Below are 23,595 nucleotides of genomic sequence, written 5' to 3'. Positions count from 1 at the left end.
CTTTGGGAGAGACAGGCAGGGAGTCCAACAGGAAACAGGAAGACTCTGGCCACTGCGGCTGGTCCCATGCCCTCCTCCCCAGACCCTCAGGGAAAGACATGAGCAGCCAGACAACTGCACTGTCCCTGTCCCAGGTCCCCTATTTATCAGTACTCTCAAAACAGATATTTTCCTGGAGACTAAGGTTAAAAAAAGTGAATTGTCCCTGTGAACCCTAGCATTTCTGAGGTGCCCCTATCCACCAGGTCGTGAGCTGCTGACATGCCCCGAATAAAAATGAAGGAGTGTCACCCTCGATGGTTCCTTTAAACAACCAGGGATGGGGCACCGGGAAGGCTGAGGATCCCGTGCCAGGGAGGAGGAGAGCACAGGGAGCTGCATCATTACTAAACCCCAGAGAGACGGGCAAACAGAAGGGCAAGGAGTGGTCGAACACGCTTTCATCATCCAGATAACAAAAAAAGCGTGGGAGAGAGGGAAGGAAAGGGCTCTGGGTGATGCACGGAGGGAGGAGGCAAAGGAAAACACAGCTACTGGTTCCCAGGACTGTGTTGGAGGGCACCAGATGACCCCTGAAGCTGAGGGACAGAGGACCAGGTGGACTTCTGGAGCCGTGAGCAGAGGTAAACCACTGCAGCCATGGCCCCTGCTGCACCTGCTCCTCAAACCCCACCTGACACTAGCGAGGCCAGATGTCGGGACACCATCAGCTACAAACAGGAGCAAGGTCCTGCCGTTCAAAGATCTGCAGGGGACGCTGGCAAGTAAAACCGACCATGCGCAAAACAACAGAGGAGAAAGGGAAGGAATAGGACGCACACTCTTGCACTTGATCCCGTTTGTGAAAAGAAAAACCAGAAGCTTACACACAAAAAAATAACACAAATGACTCCCTACTGGGGGTGGGCAGAGAATGAGGCAGATGAAGAAATGGGAACAAGATTTTTCAATGAAAATCTTAACATTAGGATATATGAACCATGTAATTATTTTACTCCAAAAGTTAGACTCAGCTTTCAAGTTTGAGTCTTCCTGGTCCCAGAGGCACAGCAGGGATGGAAACATAAGCACAGATCCCGTTCCATGGCGCCTCAAGCCACAGCGATTACAAGCATTTTTAGAGGCTCCTCATATATCATCAATTATTAAACTGGCACATGCACGTGGGGCGCGAGTCCATGCGTCACTGGCACTGCCACCTTGGGTAAACAGGCTCATGGGGATGTGAGATACTGCCACCACTGCCACCTAACCAATGGCAGCTGGTGACTAAGAGAAGCTACACCCAGGCCTCAGTGCAGCGTCTGTCCCTGGCAGTCTGGGTGACCAGCCTTTCTGCATTCCACTCAACGGGCTACTGAGAAGTGAGAAGGAAGACAGCTGACAACGTACGGGTCTGTGCCACTAGGTATCACCCTCCGGTATCCTAACATCTCCCTGACACCCTGACATAACTGTTGGCTGTCCCTGACAGGGACATCCCCCACTTCTTCTACATTATTTTAGGGGGCCACATGGCCACTCAGAATCGAGACTGTGGACTTCTCAGATCCTCCAGCTGTAGGTGCAGTCACACGACTATGTTCAAGGACATCAAAGCGGACATGGTGTGCACATCTTCTGAGAAACGCCCCAGATTAGGGCGGGGAGGGAGGGTGCGCTTCTCCTTTTCCTTTGTCCTTCCTGCTGGATGGAGTGGGAGGAGCAGCCATTGTGGGCTCTGGGGTGGTCTTGGAAACGTGGGTCATGGACAAAGCGATGAAATGGAAGAAGTGGATCCCTCATCCAAGGAATGGAAGATGTTGGTCTGACCATGTCCACGTGTTGACCACAGAAAGCTACGTCTTCATCTCAGGAAGTCCATGTGATTTTTTCCACCGCAACAGACACCACCCAACAAAACCTCAGCAGACTCCCATGTGGCCTGGATGAGTCTCTGTTACTTCATGTGTTAGCCATTTCCAGGACATTGGGTAAAGCCAGAGGACGCCCAAGTCAAGGTGGCAAGGAGCTATGCAGACAGAAGGTGTCACTCCTGTCCCAGACCCAGAGACAAACCAACTTAGGCTGGAGGGCCTCCTACCAGTCACAGAAAGAAAAGTCATCAGAGAATCCTCCCAACCTCGCACTCTGAAGCTCCGGGTCATCATCTGGTTGGGAAAAGCCCTGTTATTCCAGTGGGACAAGCAATTTCATGCAAGACTTCATGGCCATTGTCATAGACACAAATCTGCAGCTGGAGATTTTAATAAAACGAAAGAACCAGCTCTTCTGCCGGCCTACAGAATTCCACTTCTTCAAGTGGCTGGTCCCTTGCCACCCCAACTGCAGTGTCCCAGGTCTACAGTTGGAACTGAGGAGCGCCACCCGTGACCAGGAGGCCAGGGCAACAAACACTTCTCTGTCTGGAAGACCAGTGCAGTTCACCATCTCCAGGGCAACCAGAGAAGGATGACCCATGAAAGTAACACCATGGCGGACACAATCAATCTCTTGATAGAAATAATAAAATTAAATTTTGACTAGCAACCAAGAAACAAAAAGAGCCCTCTGTATTTCATTCCTGACCTGAAAACAGGAACCAGCAAAATATGCTCTCAAAGTTTTCAAAGTCTACTATGATAGTACTTCAAAGCATATTTTGAATTGGCTTTACTCCACCCTGAATTAATAAATTTGGTATAAATACGGCTCTGGAATGCTGGGGAATGATATCGTAAAAATCCTTATTTCTCTGTCATAGTGTTTGGAAAGGGAAGGCTGATTTTTATTGGAACTGATAACCACATAATAGCAGCATTAGTGACGTTTCATGCATCTCATTCAACACCTCCCTGTTCACATTCCAGTAGTCACACATCACACTCTTGCTGATCAGACCCCTGGCCCTTAACCAATGACCAATTTGGTTTGCATTAATGCCGAGGTCCTGGTGGGACACAGTGTTCTTCTGCCTTTCTTGCAGCTAGATGTGGCCACCCACTAGGTCCTGCCAAAGGAATGCAGACAGCGACATGTGTCTTTTGGGTCCATCCTCAGAAGCCCTAGACACACTCTCCCCAATCCTCTCTTCTCCTTTCTGGAAAAGCGGGCTCATGCTTGCCCATAGCATTGCACTGACCAGGCAGGGGAGGACAACAAAAGAAATCACTAGGGATGACAGATGGGACAGAAGTCTGGGCTTCCGAGCTGGCCAGCCACTGCAGGAATGCTCACAAAAGGACCTGGCACATCAACGTAATGACGTAAAGCCATTGCATATGAGGAAGGTCTCCACCATATAGCAGCTGAACCATTAGCCTCAATGAAAACAATCACAGATAAAACCAAACTGCTCATTCTCCATCCTGGGAGACTAAGATTCACCTGAAAATCTAACAGAGGATGAAAAAGATTGTTTGCCTTTGTTTCCTAAATAAGAGCTGGCTGGGGAGGGCTTCCCGGGTGGAAGCCAGCTCTCCACCCACCTTCAGCTCTGAGCATACGGAATGACAAACATCAGGGTGCTGGGGCCCTCCTGTGTCAGGGCTCGGCAGCTCAAGACCGATGTGAAAGAAAGATCCTCTGATCAAAGTTCCACATTGATGATATTATAGGAAGGTGTTTCGAAATAAAGTGGGATCACCAAGGAACCGCAGAGAAAATCTTTTGAATATGAAAATTCACAGGTTAGTCTTGTCAGCAAAAATAAGGGAAGAGATTAAAGAGTCTCACAACCACCCTGGACTACATAAATCTGAAGTTCCTCGTCAGGCAATGTTCTGTTCAGGGAATAAACCTTAGCAGAACTCCAAACATACCCAACACCCTCAGCTCCTTCACTGTAAAAAACAGCAAAGCAAAACACCTTAACAAATTCAGATGATATTAGTTTTGAAAGGCCAATATTGTCTTAATCAATTACATCCCCAAATATGTGTGTGTGTGTGGTGTTAAATACCAAATATGGAGAACTGTCACCTGCCAAGAGACGGAGAAATGACTCACTTGTTGTGATGGGGATTGCAGGATGAATTCCGGATATCCTCCGGTGTCAGTTGCCAGTTTTGGATGGATCCTTTCACAAATCCTGACACCACTATGAAGCCCAGGACCAGAACATTGATACAAGTGAAAATTTTGTTGACCATGGCTGACTCCTTCACCCCAAGAGTTAAAAGTCCTGAAAAAGGGGACAGAGACAACTCTTGATTGTGTTAACCACACACTGGGTTAAGTCCCCCCAGAGACAGGACAGGGTCAGAAACAAGGTGGCAAAAAATCTAAACGGCATGGAACCTCCACAGACCTCTGGGAACCTTATCTTTCTCGGGGCAGGGACCTAAACAATCAAAGTCCAGGCAGTGCTTCTCCAGATACCCAAGCTGGCTTGGCTTTCCAGATCCTCTTGGGAACCAAGGACCCCCTCCACGGGGCATGAAAGGGACACAGCGATCCGGAGCACGACAGTCAACCTTCCGCGTCGAGCAGGCAGAGGACTGACAACCTGCACGCCAAGTCACTCCCGCTTTGGGGAGATGCCCTGCTCCGTTTCTTGGCACCAGGAGGGTTTTTCAGATGACAAAAATTATTCAGATGGACTTTGGGATGTTAGTCATGCAGGCAGGAACGACCATGTGTGGTTCCTCGTTGGACTCTGGATATAAAATCATGTCTAAGCTAGACCAACTGCAGCTGGTAAACTCAGACTTTTAAGACAACAAAATGAAACAAACATAAAACTGTACTAAGTAAAATAAAACAGCTCAGGGACCTCACGATAGCTCAGGGGCACAGGACGGCACTGTTTTTGAGGCATGTGCTCCAGGACCACCTTAAGGTGATCACGCCATCTGGGGACTTCCATGGTCCTGTAGTTTGGATCTTAAGTGTCCCTGAAAGCCCCACGTGGCGAAGGATTGCTCTCCCAAGCAGCATTATTGGGAGTAGTGGAGCCCAGTAGAAGGTCTTTAGGGAATTGGGGTCATGCCCCTGAAGGTCAAATGGGAATCCTAGTCCCTTCCTCTTCCTCTCTTTCACTTTCCAGACATGAGGGAAGCAGTTTTGCTTAGTCACACATTCCCACCGTGAGGTTCTGCCTCGCCACCAGCCCAGAGCAACAAGGCAGACCATCATGAACTGAAATCTCTAAAAGCGAGCCAAAAGGAAACGTTCCCCTTTCTGAGATGACTATTTTTGGTACATGTTACGGTAACAGAAAGCTGACCAACACACAGGGCTAGACTCTGATGGTCATGAAAAGGGGCCCAGCGCCACTCAACCACCACTCTAATTTGAGACTACTGACCTACCATGGACACCTTTCATATGTTTTAAAATAAAAATTGCTGTGCATATTAGATTGGATTGTGAAATACAGACATTAAAAGAAAATTGAGCAATTAATTACAGGAGGGAGGGGGAAGAGATAACATCACACTCCAATATATTCTTTTAGTGTCCCTCCCTTTCATGTTTATGAAAATGAAAATCTCACGACAGTAATGCAAACTTATTTTCTGATACATGCTTTTCTGCCAACTGGGCCAGAAATACTGCTGAGACTGCTGGTGTGAAATTATTTCAATTACGTGGTGTGTAAAGGAAGGCATGTTGTTTTTAAAACTCATCCAAGGTTTTCTAACCCCAGATGAGAATCTGTCTGCATTTCAGCCTCACGCTCCATGAAGGAGAACGTCATTCTAGTGGCCAAGACCCTACTACCACCACTAATAAGAAGGTGTCATTGCCTGTGTCAAGTAGTATCTGGGATTTCAAAATACTGTAACCACGACTTGCTTCTGAAAGAGTGTTTTGGTGGTTGTTCGGTGTAAAACCACCAAGAAGTCTTTAAATGACCAGAACACCTTGGTGTGACAGATGGAGCTCATTCCTCCACATTTTCCTGGCAGACAAACAACTACTTTTTCTTTTCAAATGGTCACCCACTGGGTCAAAAGGATTTCTATTCCTGAGTCACTTGTACAAAGAACCTTCAGTGCTAACAAAATCTCACTCCATGAACAGTTATAGTCAATACCTTGCATTCTTTTCATTAGTGCAGTTTAGTTTTATGTAGTAGTGGGACTCATTATGCAATATTCACACATGAACATAACATAATTCAATAGACTTCATTCCCCTCCCCATCCACTTCTCTACTGATCTTCTTATTATTATGATTTTAAACTACTGCATTGTACTTATATAGAGAAATAGGATTCATTGTGATATATTCTTACATGGATAAAGCGTAAGATTGTCTTTTAATTAAATGGCATACAATTCAATGGCTACTTGACAGGCCGACTCTGTGAATCTATGAGAAGCCATAGCACAGGGACAAATGAACAGAGGTCTCCGTGCATTACCAAAAAAAAAAAAAAAAAAAACGGGTGGGAGGTTGGCTAAAAAGACAAGAAAAAAAAGGAAGAGGGCCGGGGGTATACTCAGTGCTAGAGCACTTGCCAGTCATGTGCAAGGCCCTGGTTCCATCCACAGGGGAACAAAAAAAAAGAAAAAAAGAAGAGAGACAAACTTAACAAAAGCCTGTCGAGGAATCTCCTCCACCCACTGCACCAGCCCCATGTCCCGGTCAAGGTGTGGCTTTACCTGTTAAGATGAGGATTATAATCACAGCAAATACGTCGGGGTTTTCGGCCAGCACGCCAGGAGCATTCAGGGCCATGTGCTTCCGCGAGAATTCCCCAATCGGTTTGCCTATCAGCTCGTCAAACGTCGCACTCCAGGCTCTCGCTACACTTGACGTTCCTGCCACAAAGCACATGCGGTGATTCTAGGACAACTGTCAACAGAAGGTGCGTCATCAGGCTCAATGTTCCCAGCACCATGCAGGGTCACAGACAGCGTGCTGGGACCTCACAACAGCAGCCTCACCACAGCAGGTACTAAGCCAGAAGAGAGGCTCGACCAGCAACTGGAGTGAAGGGGAAAGTGTGAGGAGGCTCCCAGGGCCTGGAAAGAAGCATGTCTGTGCCTCAACGCCACATGCATGCAGACCCTCATGTTCACACGGACACCTCTGCAACTATGTGCCCTGGTTCACAATGGCTGAACTGAACAGTATTTCAGCTTCACAAGGGGGTGAAAGCAACATGCGTTCCGCAGAAACTACTTTGAAGTTTGAATCTGCATCTTTGCGGGATCTCGCAACACTTGGTGTGGTCCTCTGTTTCAATGCTGGTCAGCAACAGTGACCACAGCTCCTGGTCAGCCCCATGATCAGAGGGGGACACAGTGAGACTGCAGAAGACTGGGCTGCTAAGCTAGGATGTTAGAAGGATGACCTGCATTTTCAGGTTATCATATTTTCATATTAGCGATGGGTTGATCAAGGTGAACCCCACTGTAGGTCAGAAAGCATCTGTAGGTATAGTTGAAACCCAGCGTATGTTTGCATATATCCATATGTAACAATAAAATTCCTACAAAAAAGTAGTCACCCCTACCACCTAAGAGGCACTCTGACAGCATTTATTCAATTTTATTTGATTTCATTTAAAAAAAAAATACTGATGACAACTTGAGAAATTGATTGCATGATGTAGTCTTGGGATGCAGCAGGCAGTCTGCTTAAGAAACCCCTTTTGCAGGAACCCACCCTGGCAGCAGGGCTGATGGTACCTGAACCCCAAGATCCCCTCTACCAGGACAGCATTGAAGGGGGTGACCCCGTCTCAGGAGCAAGGTCGCCACTTATGCCAGGGCAGTGCCACTCTGGGTCTCAATCTGAGCTCTTACCACCTGACCCAGAAGCCACAGTGTCCCACCATGCAGGACCACAGATGAAGCCCCATGCATCTCCATGCATCTCATGGCCACAAGGAACACAGACACAAGCTGCACCCCAAAGGCCAACAGCAGCTGGCTGCTTTCTCTCTCTCTCTCATTTAATTCTGAAGAGAATCATTGCTTTTCCACTGGTGTTTGTCAGGAAATGTCACTAAAATTCCAATATTTGCATATAGTATTTTCCTTTACTTTCAGGGCCTTGCCAGTGACTGGTCTGAATTATCCACAGAGTTTTTCCATAGTGATCTGCACAGGATTCAATTTCATTATTTGGTTTCAGTATTTTTCCAACATCTCAAAAACGTAACCATGCTTCTTCATCCTAAACAACAACTTATTATGAATTCTGCTCCTGAAGATCACAACCTGAATGAAAAGATTTGGTCTCACTGTCTCCCCTGCACCCCCAATGAGGCTAGATCACTGCATTTGGGCTCCCAGACCCGACCCTGCTGGATGCCAGGGACTGCCCTGGGCTTTCTTCCCAGCCCACCCACTTCCCATTTCTGAATCATGGTTAAAAAAAAAAAAATTGTTGGAAAATTTGCCCTTCCCCAGTAGCTAAAGCTAGGAATAAATTTCCATAATACATGCATCAGCCTTACACAAGCAAATAGCACTTTGACAAAGACTCTTATTTGTTGGTCTAGAAGCGGTAAACACTTCATGCTCAATGTTTTTGTTTTATGCCCAGGTAAATCCTCTGAAAACATAGCAGTCCTTTTAAAATAGCTACATTGTCACTGAGAGACTGCAGTGCAGTGTGAGAGCCATTTGTGGTTACAAGTTTTGATGTCGCACTGAAAAAAAAAAAAAAAGAAAACCATTGTGAATTTTATTTTAGAATTCAGAAGAGTAAGCTCTGTTGGCGCTCAGCAGATACTCGAAAAAAGAGAAGGTACTCCTCAAAGGGCCTGTGCATTGACCTCTGCCAGCTGGCCTGGTGAAGTAGCAGTAGTGTCCCTCATGCAGAGATGAGGCCACAAGAGTCCAGAGGGCAGTACCTTCTCCAGGTTCCCCAGGAGAAGGACACAAAGTGAGCCAGGAGTCACAGACTCCACTTACCTCATCTGTTTTTTTGAACAATATTAAGAGAAAGTTTGTTTTAATAAAGAAGAACATTTAGTGGCCACCTGAATTTCTACTTTTGTGAAGTGACCATTCATATCCTTTGCTTATTCTTATATTTAGATCTTTCTTTTGCACTGATGTGGTCACCTTCAGTTGTGATCAAAACACCAAGATCATGAAGAGAAGTAAAGCATTTTCCCCTACTCAATCAAAAAGATTATATGTTTGGTGGCTCTGTTTGCTGGGTGGTCATGTTTAATGCTAATGCCCAGTGAGAAACAGGTTCCCTGAGAGGACAGAGGGTCAGAGGCGACACACAGGTGCATGGATCTAAACATTCTGCTTGTTAGATAGTAAAGAGAGTAATTAACTGTTATAATAATAACATATGTGAAAATGACTTGAACATCTCACAAAGACATCCAATACAACTGTGCTATGTTTATGAATCTATATAATGGTATGCAACCACTAGCAATAGGACCATGAAAAATGGCTAACATTGAGAAATTAATGTATCCTATTGTATAAAGAGACATACTGCACAAAAATAGACATTTAAATTTACAAATGTATCAGCAATACAAATCTGTTACACTCCAGATAGTAAACTCTTATGAACTCTTCCGAGCCTTATTCTTCCATTGTATCCCGAATGTCCATCAAAATGCTCAGCACAGAATAAACACTCAACAGACACTGTGCTTCTTAAGAGAAAGAATGAATGAATAAGAGAATCCGTCTCTCTGGGTTCTCAGGTTGAACAGCTCTGCTTTCTTGGTGCTTTTCTCTATTTCTCCATTTTTTTTTTAATTGGTGATATATTGAATAACCAGAAAAAATACTCAAAGAAACTAAATTACTTTTTAACTAATTAGAAGCAGCTTATTAATTCTATGTCTCTTGAGTGAAGGGGGCGGGCTTGGCTTGCCCCTGCCTCCGGGGCAGTTCACTACAGCGATACCCACGGGCAGCCGAACACCTTTCACAAACACAAAAGGCAACATGGACAGCCCTGAAGGGAGAGCTCCTGGGGAGGAGCAGCCCGTCTTCCTGGGGAGCCAAGAGGGGCCCACTCGGGAGGGGGGAACAAGTGGAGGAGGGGGGCCCAAGCTCAGGTCTGCTGGGACCTACCGATGATGTAGGAGAGGATCAGATTCCAGCCCGTGATGAAGGCCCAGAGCTCCCCCACCGTCACGTAGCTGTAGAGGTAGGCCGAGCCTGTCTTGGGGACGCGAGCCCCAAACTCTCCATAGCACAGGCCAGCCAGCACGGAGGCCAGTGCAGCGATCAGGAAGGAGATGACGATGGCAGGGCCGGCGTCCTCACGGGCCACGGCTCCAGCCAGGACGTAGACACCTGCGCCCAGTGTGCTGCCCACCCCCAGGGCCACCAGGTCGAAGGTGTTCAAGCAGCGGGACAGACGGCTCTCCTCCCGGCTGCAGTCCACCACCTTCCGCCGCAGCATCTGGTGACCAATTCGGAGCAGAACTTTGCACCCCATTGTGCTGTTCACGTCTGTCAAGAAAGAAAAGATAAAGGTGTCTTGTCACTTCTGTGAGTTTCACACGGACCTCATCTTTTTCTTTTTCTTTTTAATATATATTTTTTATTGATTGATTTGTAGGTAGACACAATACCTTTATCTTTAGTAGGTGGTGCTGAGGATGGAACCCAGTGCCTCACAAGCGTGCTAGGCGACTGCTCTACCCTTGAGCCACAACCCCAGCCCTGGACCTCACCTAATGGCAGGACCACAAGGTCCTTTATAATTATTTCCTGCTAAGATGTTCCAACTCACAGCATTCCACCATTGACTCCTTAGGTCTCAGGGCCCCCCAGCACTTCCAGAAGTGCCCCAGGAAGTTGCTATACCCAGCTGCCTTTGCTTTAAAGTCCCTGAGCTTCCGTGTTTATTTCAGTTCTCAACTGAGAGCTTTCCACGGGCAGAAATCATGTGGTATTGGAAACACAAATTAATGACATTGTTCCTACCTGCAGTGATCATGTAAAAGGAAAACAAGATGTCATTTCTGAATACTGTACTGTCACTGAAGACACACCAAACCATCTTATTTAATCATTGAAACCCAGAGGTCTTGAATAGCAAGTGTTTCCAGATCTTTCCAGGACCCTCTGAGGTCAAGGACAAGTTGTTTCCACTTTTAAGTGAGCGGAGAACTGGGTCCAGAGCAGAAAAGCACTGAGTTGCTTCAAGTGAGGGCTTTCCATAGCCATCCTACTCCAGGAAGCGCTTCCCTCTGGACCACGCTGCTGTCACAGGGAACACGCTCCGCGGGGCCTCAGGAACACATGGTGGACCTGTGAACTCACAGCAGCTTTAGACTACTTTCCTGTGACGGACAGGCCCTCCTGGCCCAGGAAGGCAGGTGCTACAGTGATGCCTTTGTCCTGGGGCAGCGGCCACCCTTGGGGATGTGGAGTTTCACTCCTGAAGGGTGGGCTCTGAATAGTGACCTCCTCACACAGAGCACAGTATGGAAGGGGGGACAGTTCCTGTGCTTGGAGAACCCCGACAAACACGGCCTTAGCCAGGCCAGCAAGGTCAGCATCAACCCCGTGAAGCCACGCTGAGCACGGGCTGTGATGAGGAGGACACTGTACCTCTGGGGTCTGCCTTCCCAAACCCATAGCCCACTGGAACCTTGGGAAAAATCACCAGTCAAATGACGATCGGGCATTCTACGAGGTAGCTGGCCAGTACTCCACAAAACTGTCAAGGTCATCAAAAACATCAGAGCCACTCTGCCAGACCCTAAAGAGGCGGGGGACTAAGTGCGATCTGGGATCCTGGAATAGAAAAGGAACCACAGGGGAAAACCACAGGAATTGAGTCAGGTATGGACTTCAGTTCAGGTGTCAACATGGGTCAGTAGCTGTAATTCGTGCACATGATGACACGAGGCCATTGAGGTACCACGAAATAAACCACTGATTTTTTTTTTCCATCTTTATCAGTTGATATTTTATTTTATTGACCTAACTCAGCTGCAATTAAGCCATCGGTAAGCGAGACCGTTTAAACGGAGACCACGCATCTGGAAAAGCCCCTGCCTAGCCACCTAAGACGCTTCACCACCTGCCCACGCCGTGCACCCTCCCTCCCAGACCTCCCTTCAGCATTGTTCATGTCCCTGGCCAACTCCAGGTCACGGAAGAACTGGGAGTGGTTCTTCCTGTGCTGCACCTAATGGAACCAGAAGAGAAGGAAAAAAATCTGAAGATCTGTGAAGTACGAAGCTAGACCGGGGAATCCCCTCCCTACAGATGAGCCCAGTGCCAAATAAGGTCGCAGTTCTGAAGGCGCCAGTGGCCCATGGCTCATTTGGGGTTCCGGTGGGACTGCAGGTGGGAGGGAAATGATATCCTGGTGGGGCAAGGTGGGGACAGGTGGAGGGAAATGGGAGGAAAAGGAAAGAGCGTTGTTTGTGGAGCAGCAGCTGAGTGGGAAAATCACAGAATCAGAGTTTGAGGGGCGCCCAGGAGAACAAGCAGAGAGGCTCATGGCTCCGGGTGCCTACAGCAGTGCAGTGCTACCCTCCGGAAGCCCGCGAGAGAAGATTCTGAGGTGTTCCAGCAGGCTGCCCGTGATGCCTGGAAGAAGGGGGTTTTCTAGGCTGCTGGAGGCAGGAGGGAACAGCAGGAGGTACCGAGGCCCTGCCGCTGCTGGTGCCTGCAGGAGGCTCTGGAAGGTTCTAGTCTTCTGAAAGCAAGCCCAGGAGCTAATTTCTCCTGGAACTGCTTTTTTTTCTTTTCACTTGTAGAAGATTTCACTTGGTTTTACTGAAGTCAAAGTATAAGTCACAACAAATTGATCAGTGAAGAGTTCTGGGGTGGTGAAGTTCTTGGACAGGAAGGGACAGCACTGCCATGCCACTCAGTGGCTGTGCTGAGAGCGCAAAAACCGCTGCAGGGTTGGGGGTGCAGCTCAGTGGGAGAGCGCTCGCCTGGCATGTGCAGGCCCCGGGTTCAAGGCCCAGCACTGCAGACAACAACGACAACAGAGAAACACGTTGTAGAGCACTTCGCAACCTCACTCTTTACGGCAAGAAGAGTATTTACAGTAAATAGAAAGGAGCGTAATGGGAAGTGGATGTGGGTAAGCTCCATGTACTTGCACCGTTGTGAATTTGGCTGGTAGACGTGACTGCTGGATGGACTGACAGACACACTACCCGCCAGCTCCCTCCTGTCCCGGGTTTCATTTCCTCTTAATAATGGGCAGATTCTAAAAGCCAGATGTAAGGCACAGACAACACCACTCAATAGGCTCTGCCTTTCTGACCTGGGCCCTTTGGGAGGCCACCCACAGTTCCCACTCCTTTCCAGAAAGTGCGCTATAGTCCTAGGCAGGACCAAAAGCTCTAAGGGGCCTGAAGTGGGATTCTTGTTGAGGGGTACATGCCCCAGGAACAGAATTCCAAGCCTCCTTAGAACAGAATGTTATCCTGGGACCTTGTGTTAGGACAAGATGACCCACTTGCACATGCATGGATGGAAGCACAGAAGCACACATGTACCCATATCGTCCCCTGCAGATGGCCCATGCCAGCGAAAGGGCTGCTCAAAGAACCAATTTACTTACCATTGGGCAAACTTCACCTCCACCTTCAAAATGAAGGAGGCAGGTTATTAAATACTATAAATTTGGATACAGATATTGGTTTTCGACACAAGGTGAAAAGGGAGTTCTTTGGTGAGACAACCGTGACCACATGGATGCAGTTCACTTTTCTTGAATAAGCAAATGGTGGCTCATTGTCTTCTGTCCTGTCCTTGGCACTTGGGAAATACTCTGTGCATCAGTGGGAGAAGGCACAGCAGGGACTCTGACAGTGGACTCACTTTCCATCACCTCTCCTTTGATGACTTCTTAAGTACCTCTTGCTATCTGGGGTGAGGGTGAGCTCAATTCCTTTGAAGGTGCAGGAACATAAGCACCGTCCCATTGCAGGGTAGAGGGGCAGAGCTGATAATGGGGAAACATCAATGTCGCAAGTTAGGTGTTCATTTCTACTTCCCCAGTCAGGAGAAAGTAAGATAACTAAGCCTGGGGTTTATTTGAAGAAGCATCCTTTGTGTCTCTTTGGAGGTGTTGCAGAAAACTGTTCTCCGACTGGCATTTTCTATCAGCAGTTTGCACACGTTACACTTCCGATCATGCCAGTACTCCGAAGCAAGTTGTTCAACCAACAAACAGTGAGGCAAAAAATCTACACTTCACTGCACAGAACGAATCTAACCATGCCAATCCCGGCAGTGTCAGGTGGAGACAGACTTCCAGCTGCAGGAAAGCTGCAGGCATGCTTTGAAAACATGATCTAGAAACAACGCTGCCCTTTCTTATGGGGAGGGATAATTTGTACAACCGTTGACTTGTACTTCTATTTGAAGTCTTGACAAGAATTCTGCCACACCAAGCGTGTCAGCTGCATCTTAACTGCCTAGTCACCTATTATTAAAGAACACTAGTCTTAGGTGGTATCCTCTTTGAAAAGCAGAGAAAATCTGTCCCTTTCCCAAAGAAAGTCTAACTCCAAATTTCATTACAGTAATCACTATGTAAAAATAGGAGTGAAATGACCCAATGAGATTTCAGAGAGAAAGATCTTCCTGGGCTCTGTTTTAAAGATTTCTGGTAAGGTGGGCTGTATCCTTGGGGTGATTTTTTTTTTTTAGTCTCAAATTTAATCATTGATTCTATCCCTCAAAACTCCAGCTTAACGGCTTGAGGGAAAGAGGGAGGAAAGGGGTCTGAAGTAGACTGTGAGACCATATTCCTAAATGTCATCCTTGGAAGAAAACCTTAACCCTAAAATCTTCACTAGGAATCTTTCCTAGGTCCTCCAAATGGCTCAGGTTCCAAACCACCAGTTCCCACCAGACATCTGGTTGGTACAACCTATCATTCCAATGGCAGAAAGAATGCCATACATATTTATACTGGGCTGAAGAAACTCCCGTCTTTGCTGGGTGCTGGCATTCCTGGAGACCACGAGTCGGGTGGGCACAAAGTCACTGTAGTTACCTCCCCTCCCCTAAAGCAAGAGCAGCTGGGAAACCACAGACTTGTCGTGTAGGCACTGCCCCAGGGGCGCGTGAGGGGCCCTGGAGGGTGCATACAGCTTTAAAAAGCAGGGCCACAGTGCTTATGCCTGGGTGACCTGAACCAGAGGTGATAGGAAGGGTCCAAAAAAAGAGCCTTCTAGGATGCTGGTCATTGTGGGGGAGGAGAAGCAGAATCGACGACAGGGAAGAGGTGGTGTGGAAGGAAGTGATCTCAAAGCAGGAACCACTTCCCTCCAGATGTTAGGAGGCCCAGGTGCCAGAACTTCAATTTAAAAAATATATATATATATCAGGGTGCATCTGGGCCTGGGAGACACTAGGGCAAAGACTGGAGGTATGAAAGAAGAGAAAATGACAGAAGCGAATAAGGTCCCAGGAAGCAGCAGTGGAAGTCGCTTCATGGGCAGAAAGAGACTAAGGGAAGAAAGGAGTGTGGTCAGCCTCTAAGATTATCAAAGGTTATGTAAGAATTGAGCCAACAGGGATAATTTAAGTGTCCACAAGTCATTAGTTCTTGACAGAGAAGGTTCAGAGAAAACAAAACAAAGTCAAGTCTTGGGAGCCACTACCAACTGCTGGGAGTGGCTAACAGAAAGACTGAGTGAGTTTAATATATACCACAGGGAAACTCCATTCACAAAGACCCTATTCATGCACAGTGTACAGAAGATATTACCTTATAGGTTAAGAACAGTGTAATTGGGAACATCATGAGGATTATACTCACACAGGCTGAATAAAATTTAAAATCAGCACAGGACCCAGTGGGTGCATATGGGGCATGTCTGTGGGCCAAAGACATCCAGGTAGTGACTGAGATGAGTCTTCAGATTACAGATAGTTTCCTTTTTGTCTCTTTCCCCCTTACTGCACTTGTCATGCTGTCTTCCATGAGGTGTTACTTTTAAAAACAGAAAACAACAGTAACAATGAAGAACAACGAGCCTCTTGGGGCACCAGCCGTGAGAGATGTTTCATGCAATGTATTTTATTTAATCTTCCTGCCACGTCACCAAATAAGCAGTGCCATGTGTTCTAGAGACAAGGATCCAGGCTTGAGCAGAACTCAGTAATTCTCAGTCCTGGGCCTGTATCACAACCAGCTGGGAAGATTTTATAAAATAGCGATGCCAGGCCCCACCACAGATCAGAGTGTCAGTGTCACTCCCCCAGGTAACCCACCGGAGGCCAGACAGCCAGGGACGGGTGCGGCCAAGATCATCTTCCTCCCTTCAGAGCCCTGAACTGCTTTGGATCAACAGGGCCCAAGGGATAGCATGGCTGGGTGGGGAGAGGTAGTGTGGAAAAGAAGTGGGGACGGATGGCACTGTGGCCAGGTGGAGTGGACTGCACCTGCCTCACAGGGGCTGAGCCCCTCACACCCACTGACGCAATGCAGTGGTCTCCAGGGCAAAGGCCATATTCTAGTCACTCTTCCATCCCACAGCCCTTAGTAGGCAGCAGATAGTAAACACGTAATGGTTTGATTGGCCAAGATGCAAGTTTCTGCTCCTACAAATGAATATAGACGTGCAAAGATGCTACTTAGCATAAACCCAAACACAGGCAACGCAAGTCATCTACAAGGCCTTGACCTAGTTCCCAAGCCTCACTATAGTATGCTGATTTTAAGTCCCTTAGGCATGTGCTGAGGAGTGGGACCACTGGGTAAAGTTCACAGGTGACTTCTACCCTCAGCACCCACATGACTCTCTTTCCTGCTCCACTGTGTGACGCCCGCCCCTCCTTAGTTTCTGTAAGGCCCAAATTCATTGTCTAAAACAAGTCACAGTACCAGGGCCTCAGTTTCCCATCTGTAAAATGGGGATGGTACTGTAGGTTTCTTATAAAGACCATGAGACAACGCTTTAGGAAGCACTCTGAAAGGCAAAATTTGCTCTCATTCAAATGCTAAGAAGCATTATTATCACCATGCAAGTTCCTCATAATAACTTTTTTCTTTTAAATCTCCATTACAATTTGCAGTTCAATCGTCTCTGCACCAGAGAAGCAAAGGGCAATCCATCCAGCAGCTCAAAGCTCACCTCACTGGGGCTTTCATTCCTCCAGGCTGAATTCCACCTCCTTCACCGCACTTGATCCTTTCCAATGCTGTTTACCCAAATCAGGGAATGACATGAAAAAGGAGAAGGGGGGGGGGGGAACTCCTAGGTGTGCTTTCACAAACACTGGATAAAACCGGAGAGCCGATTCCTCCCTGAGCCAATGGGATGTGAGTGAAGAGCACTTTAGTCCCAGGATGGCGTTTTCCACCATCACCTGGGAGCCGCCTGGCACTGGGCAGAAATGCATGACAGTAATGGCTTCTCCCAGGAACACAGAGCTCCACTGCCAAGGGACTGCCAATCGCACTCACTTTGGAGCATGTAAATAAACATCCATCCACACACTGTGGGGTGGGGCACAGGAAGGCACGACGGCCTCCCAAGTACTATGCTGATTAACTAGACTCCATCAGGACCTGGGCCTGAGAACTGGGGCGTCCCAAAACAGACTTCACATCAACTGCGAGCTCTTCATTTAGGGCCATGCCAGATACCTACACAACTTCCATTACAGTTCATGAGATCAATGAAGCAGCTAAGTTAGTCCTCTCATGAGACTAGGCGGGTGGAGCTTAGGTGGCAGACAGATGCCCTCCATCACTTAAGTCACCAGCAGTGGGAGGAATGGAGACAGATCCCCTAGTTCTAGAAGCCATCACCTATGACAGGTGCCAAACTGACTCAACTTTTTTTTGTTTGGGGGTTGGGGTGGATAGTTCTGGGATCAAACTCCGACCCTGCGCGTGCTAAGCATGTGCTCGACCACTGAGCTCGTCCCCCACCCCACTCATTTTCTTATAAGCCTAGCTAATTGCCCAGGCTCCTGAGCAGCTGGAACTACAGGGGTACACTGCTGCACCCAGCTTTGCCTCAACTTTGACCAAGCCTCCCCCGGCTGCCTGACAAGTCTTCCTTTTTTGTTACTCTACCTGAAATTCTACAGACACAAGGTTGACTAGGGTCAGGTGACGACTCCTTAACTGCCACATCCCAGTAAAATCAAGTTGCTCACTAGTCACACACAGTGGGCTGAGTCAGTATGACCCACCCACTCCCTTCCTGCTGGACAAGACCCACTGGCTTTGAAGCAGTCTGAGGTTTATTCCAGAGTGAGGAAAAGTGGATGATTTTGGCTGCAGGACCCACCCAGGGATGTGGCAGAGAGTCCTAGAAGGCGTAAAGATAGCAGAGGCTTGGAAAAGGTACGTAGCAGAAGGAGCTAGATAAGGCAGATGGATCCAATATGATGCTGGCCATACTGTATCTCTGATGAAAATGGGAAGTGTTAAGATAGCACATTAGCATCCCTTAAAATAATAAAGGTAGACAAAGAGCTGTCTATGGGGAATGGGGATCCAAACAGTTGTCACTGGGGAGAAGATCACAGGTGGTTTTTATGCCTTGCACTTTGACAAATTTTTTTTCTATAATCAATGTACACTGATGATTCTGAATTAAGGAAAGGAAATTCCTTTAATGAAATTAAAAAATGGAAAAAAGGAAAGCAGGAGGGTACAAAGACAAGTCAAAGCCATCTCAAGATTCTGACTTGCTGGGGGTGTATGTAGCTCAGTGGCAGAGCACTTGCCCAGAGTGCACCAGGAAAAAAAGAAGCAGCCGCCACCCCTCTAAGAGGTGCCGATAATAAGTAACATGGAATTTTATTATGGTTCTCTGTATATTTATATAGGCTTGAAAATTCCAAAATTAAATGCAAAAAGAAATTCATTGTGAACTGACCCAGAAAGCCCTGAGCAAATTCTACTATCTACACCAAGCACCCCACCCATGTCCCCAAAGCCAAAATAACCCCAGGTGCTGTAAGCCACCACTGCAATATTAACTTGAGTTAAATAGTCTTGTATATAGGATCAGGTTGAACCATATAAAATTGTTAATATTCAATCATTTTTTAATTGATTGGATCAGCAGACCTAACCTGACCCCTTCCTAGCTGTGTTTCTAGCCATTGTCTCTGAGCCTCAGTTCGAACAGATGAGGAAATAGTCTTCAAAGTCAACCAGTCTCACACTAGTCCATACTGGAAAAGCCAACAGGAGTTCCAAAGGACACACTTACAGAAAAACAGAATGGCTCATAGGTTATTCCAAAGCTGGTGACTGCTGAGAGGGAGAGGGAGAGAATGAGAGGGAGATGCTGTTAAGCCACCTTCTTGTGAGTGACATGAACGAACTCTGGGGTTCTCCTCCTAACCTAACTGAGGGGACACAGCACCCTCGGTGGATCCACTTGTGGCACACCGGAGAACAGCCAGGTGGAACTGCAGCGCTGGCCAGTGCCCAGTGGCCAGTGAGGAGCAGGAGGAAGGGACAGAATGGCCCCAAAGAGGAATCTTGCCCAGCCATCTGAGGGACTTATACCTCTACTTAGAGGTAAAAATCTCTTTTAAGGTTTGTCCTTTCTTCATAAATATATACCTTTATTTTATTTATTTGTTTGGTTTTTAATTTTTTTATTTATTTCATGTGGTACTGGGATAGAACCCAGTGCCTCACGTGGTAGGCAAGCACTCCAGCACTGAGCTACAGCCCCAGCCCCAAAGGCAAAAATTTTAATCAAAGAAGGGCATCAGGGGCTAGGGTTGTAGCTCAGCGGTAGAGCGCTTGCCTAGCATGTGTGAGGCACTAGCATAGGTTCGTTCCTCAGCACCACATATTAGTAAATGAAAAAGTTATGTCCATCTACACCTTAAAATTTAAAAAAAAAAATAAAATAAGGGCATCAAAACAAAATAATATTGTGAGAGGATTTATCTGGTACTGTCATAAAAGACACTGGAGAGAAAAACCGAACCATAGGACTTCCAGTTACTTGATGTTCGACTTCCTTTTCTGGTAACAGGTCAATACATTTGCCTCTGAGTGTGATATTTTAATCCAAGTAATAAAGCACCTTTGCACAAGCAAATGCCATGACCTTTTATATTTACCCGCCATTTGTCCCAGGCCCCCCCCATACAGCCCTGAGAGACACATATAACACACACGCCCCTGGTTACCATGGAAATTATCTACTAGGTATATGTCATGCACAAATAATCCTTAAGCAGGAAATGCCATATTTTATGGTAGGTCTTTCTGGTCTATTCACAACCGTGCCTCACTGTTGGCAAAATCAGACATTTGCTGCAGAAGGAAAGCATTTATAATCTGAAAGAAATGCCACAGCCTCCTGGCACAGTTCACGCCTTGCCTATCTTTAGTCCTCAACCACCACCTGCCGTATTTTCCCAGTCGTGAGGTTTCCTCTTTGTGTAACAAACTTAGAGCAGGCGTCCAGGTAGGCTTCTAGTAGAAAGAAGGGGATCTGACTTGCCTGACATTCCTTCCAGATGTCAGGAAGTAAATGCCCAATGACACAAAGGTCTTCAAATGTCAGAGTATCTGACTCAATGATCAAAAAACAGGAAACACCAAAGGACCAGGTGGAGCAGAAATGAACACGGCATTCCAAATGCTGAATAAATGGGCCCCGCCACCTCCTACTGATGAAATCTCCCTCTTCCACTAAACACTAGACAGCGTTACATGCAAAGGGGCTCTCATCCTGTGACACGGACCATATTTTATCATAGGTCACAGGCTGTGCCACCTGCATTGCTTCCTTGGAAGGCTCTCAGGCAGCACCATAGCCACAGATGTCACTGCAAAAGCTACTCAAACTTGAACCTGGAGACTCTCAATACTCAACTCAATGTTCCAGACAGTGGATAACTTGACTCTCTTACACTTTAGAGAGCGAGAACAGCATGCACAAATGACTGCACTATTTTTTTTTTTTTTTTTTTTGAGGCTTTTTTTGCCTTTTCCATTACGGTGCTAGGGATCGAACCCAGAGCCTCGAGCATGCCAACCACAAGCTCTTTTACTGAGCTACACCCTTTAAAAGGAATTCTTAAAAAGCTGAAAACAGACTTTCCGACTTATGCCTTAAGTAATACCTTTGATGGTCCCCACTGCTGCAGAAAAACCTACTGGGAAGATATCCTGCCTGCTACAAGTTCACTGATGAGCAAAGTCCTTGGACACCCAGGACCACATTTTCCTACACAATGTAATAAAATCAGTTAGACCCTGAGGCAGCTAACAAAGAACAACTTAACCTACCATGCACTCTGGAGCCAGTCACCAGCCAGCAGGTCAGTGATGGCCCAAGGACAGCTATGTTGGCTGGAGGAGAAGTGGGCCTACAGAGCTGTGAAAAGTTCTAAAAATCAGGATTATTGTAGAAAAAAAGAGAAAAGAATGAAATAATTTTTTACAAAAATAGACCAGCGGATGGGAACCGCTTTTCAATCTATATTTCAAGGAGCCAGGAAGGGTGATCAGCAATGGATAGCCCTCAGCACTGCCCAAGGGCCTCACCTCCTAATTTCCCGGTATGGGTGGAGCCTGGAGCTTGCTTCAGACCTACAGAACACGGCAAAGGTAAGAACTGTGGTTGATCATCCCATTACACCAGGCTCCAGCTCTCAAACAGCCTTCTTACTGGCTCAATGAAGCCAGCAGCCACGCTGGGAAAGCCCACCAGGCAACGAGCTTAGGGTAGCCTCCAGGTCAGCCAGGTTAATCTCAGACCTGCACCATGAGGAAATGGATCCGGCCAACCACCTGAGGGAGCTTGGAAGCAGATGAGAACCTCAGGGTGATAATCAACAGTCAACACCTTGACCACAGCCTCTCCGACCCCAAGCACAGGACCTGGCTAAGCCATGCAGATTTCTGATCCACAGAAACTGTGAGAAAATATATGTGTGTGGTTTGAAGCTGCTGCCATGGAGGACCATTGTACGTTTCAAAATGATCACGTGTGATCATAAGCAAGTGTGCAATTATTCTCTCCTTAACCCTTTCTGAACTGAAACCCAGAGCTCCACCTTTCTTAAAGGGTCTCTGCTTCAGGGCGAATCCTTACTCCACCTGAAACTACCTTTCTTTGGTTAAGGTTCCGTGATCTGAATATCATCTTCTCCTTCCAGGAAAATGGTGTATATCAAATGGCTGTTGTTTCATTAAAAAACAAACGTGAAGGTCTCTATCCTGGGCCACCACTTGAGGACTCACAGGAGGTACAAAAGATGCAACCACACATTGTCCCTGTCCTTGCAGAGCTCACAGTCTAGAGAGAAGAAAGCAACTGTATTTATAAGCATCCATCTGGGGAGAGATGGAAAGTCTTAGGCAGCCAGTGCAAGACGGCGGGAGTGAGGAGGCTGGTGCAGGGCCAGGACAAAGGAGCACAGAGAGGGTCTCTGACAAGGTCCACTTCCTGCCTGATGAAAGTGCTCATGGACACAAGCGGAGGACCCAATCAGACAGACACTTCCATACTTGTGCGCCTAAGCTGGGGACCCAATAGAAAGACTAAAACAGACGTACAGAGGGGGCATGGATCGACAGTGGTGAGGAGATCATGGACAGGGGAGAAGATAAGGAAAGGAGGAAATTCTAGAGACCATAAAAAGAAAAGACCAAAATGCCCCCAAGGATTCTCAGCTCGGGGCCCCTTCTCTCCAGAGAAGTCTATCTCCGTCACTTTTGCAATAAACCTGCTGCTTGCTTCCTACCTCTGTGTCCCGTCCATCATTTTTTTTGCAGAATGAGACAACAAACCCAGGCACCCCTAGATGGCAACCCCTGGATGGTAACACAATAGATAATTATTTTGCACCTACTATGTGCTCTCCCCTCCTAGGTGCTGGAAGCACAGGTGAAGCTCTGTGCCCTCCCGGCCAGAGAAGACAGAACCCGACATCCGAGTCAGGTTTTGCCCTCAGAAGTCAAAGTCCAGCCCTGGTGTCAGGTAACATGGAGGATGTTCTCCAACACTCTATTAGAACAGCAGAAACACGTCTGACGGGTGCAGCCAGGGCAAGCAGCAGAATGAACCACTCTAATTTAAGCACTTTTACCCAATAAGCACCTCAATTAAGAAAGAAAGAAAGAAAAGGACCCTGGAGGCTCACAGGGTCCAGCACACAATGGCTCAGCCTAGGCAGAACATCCTCCCACTTCTCCACTGGCAAGGATCTAATTTTACCTACTGTCTCTGGGAAAGTGCACCTGGCAATTCTGCACCTTTGTCTCTGACATTTACAAGGCTGTGGCAGCCTCATGAACAAGGTGCCTACTTATAGCCTAATCCTCCCCGGAACTGGAGCTTATGGGAGGCCCCTCCTCCTTCCCCCTTAATTCTCACTTCAAGTCAGCCCCCTCCACGTTACTCACATGTGGCAAAGGCCACTGGCTACATCCCCCACAAAGTCCTTCTGATTACAGACTCAGCTGGGGCTGCTGATCCTGATTATGTAAACATTTTTAACATAGCAATGGACTGAATTAAGGACATGAATGGCCACAAATGACTGAATGAATGTGCGGGAGAGGAAGAAGGGTAGGATGACACTCCTTATACACATGCTCCTGTGCACACAAACACTCTACCCCATGCTTTGTCCTAACTGAAAAAACTTCGAGATGATGACAATAACGATAAAGTCTTCATATTCGATTTTTAAGTTTAATAGGAAATAACCAGAGCAATAACTTTTAAAAAT

The 23,595-nt window shown here is 47.1% G+C and overlaps 1 protein-coding gene across 2 annotated transcripts in view; it reads right to left on the bottom strand.

The window, feature by feature from the left end:
• Slc7a1 (solute carrier family 7 member 1) overlaps positions 1 to 23,595 on the bottom strand; it is a 74,220-nt gene that overhangs the window by 15,009 nt on the left and 35,616 nt on the right. For both annotated transcript variants that reach the window (XM_076872349.1, XM_076872350.1), the window contains exons 3-5: positions 9,997 to 10,380; positions 6,592 to 6,750; positions 3,988 to 4,162 (exon numbers count right to left, since the gene is read on the bottom strand). In XM_076872349.1, coding sequence (XP_076728464.1) covers positions 3,988 to 4,162; positions 6,592 to 6,750; positions 9,997 to 10,366 — 704 coding nt within the window. In that variant the 5' untranslated portion in view covers positions 10,367 to 10,380. The remainder of the gene's footprint in view (positions 1 to 3,987; positions 4,163 to 6,591; positions 6,751 to 9,996; positions 10,381 to 23,595) is intronic.

Source organism: Callospermophilus lateralis, chromosome 12 (assembly GCF_048772815.1).
Source record: "Callospermophilus lateralis isolate mCalLat2 chromosome 12, mCalLat2.hap1, whole genome shotgun sequence".
Lineage (NCBI taxonomy): Eukaryota > Metazoa > Chordata > Mammalia > Rodentia > Sciuridae > Callospermophilus > Callospermophilus lateralis.
The sequence above is the reverse complement of the archived record's forward strand: the minus strand, read 5'-3'. Positions and strand labels throughout refer to the sequence as shown.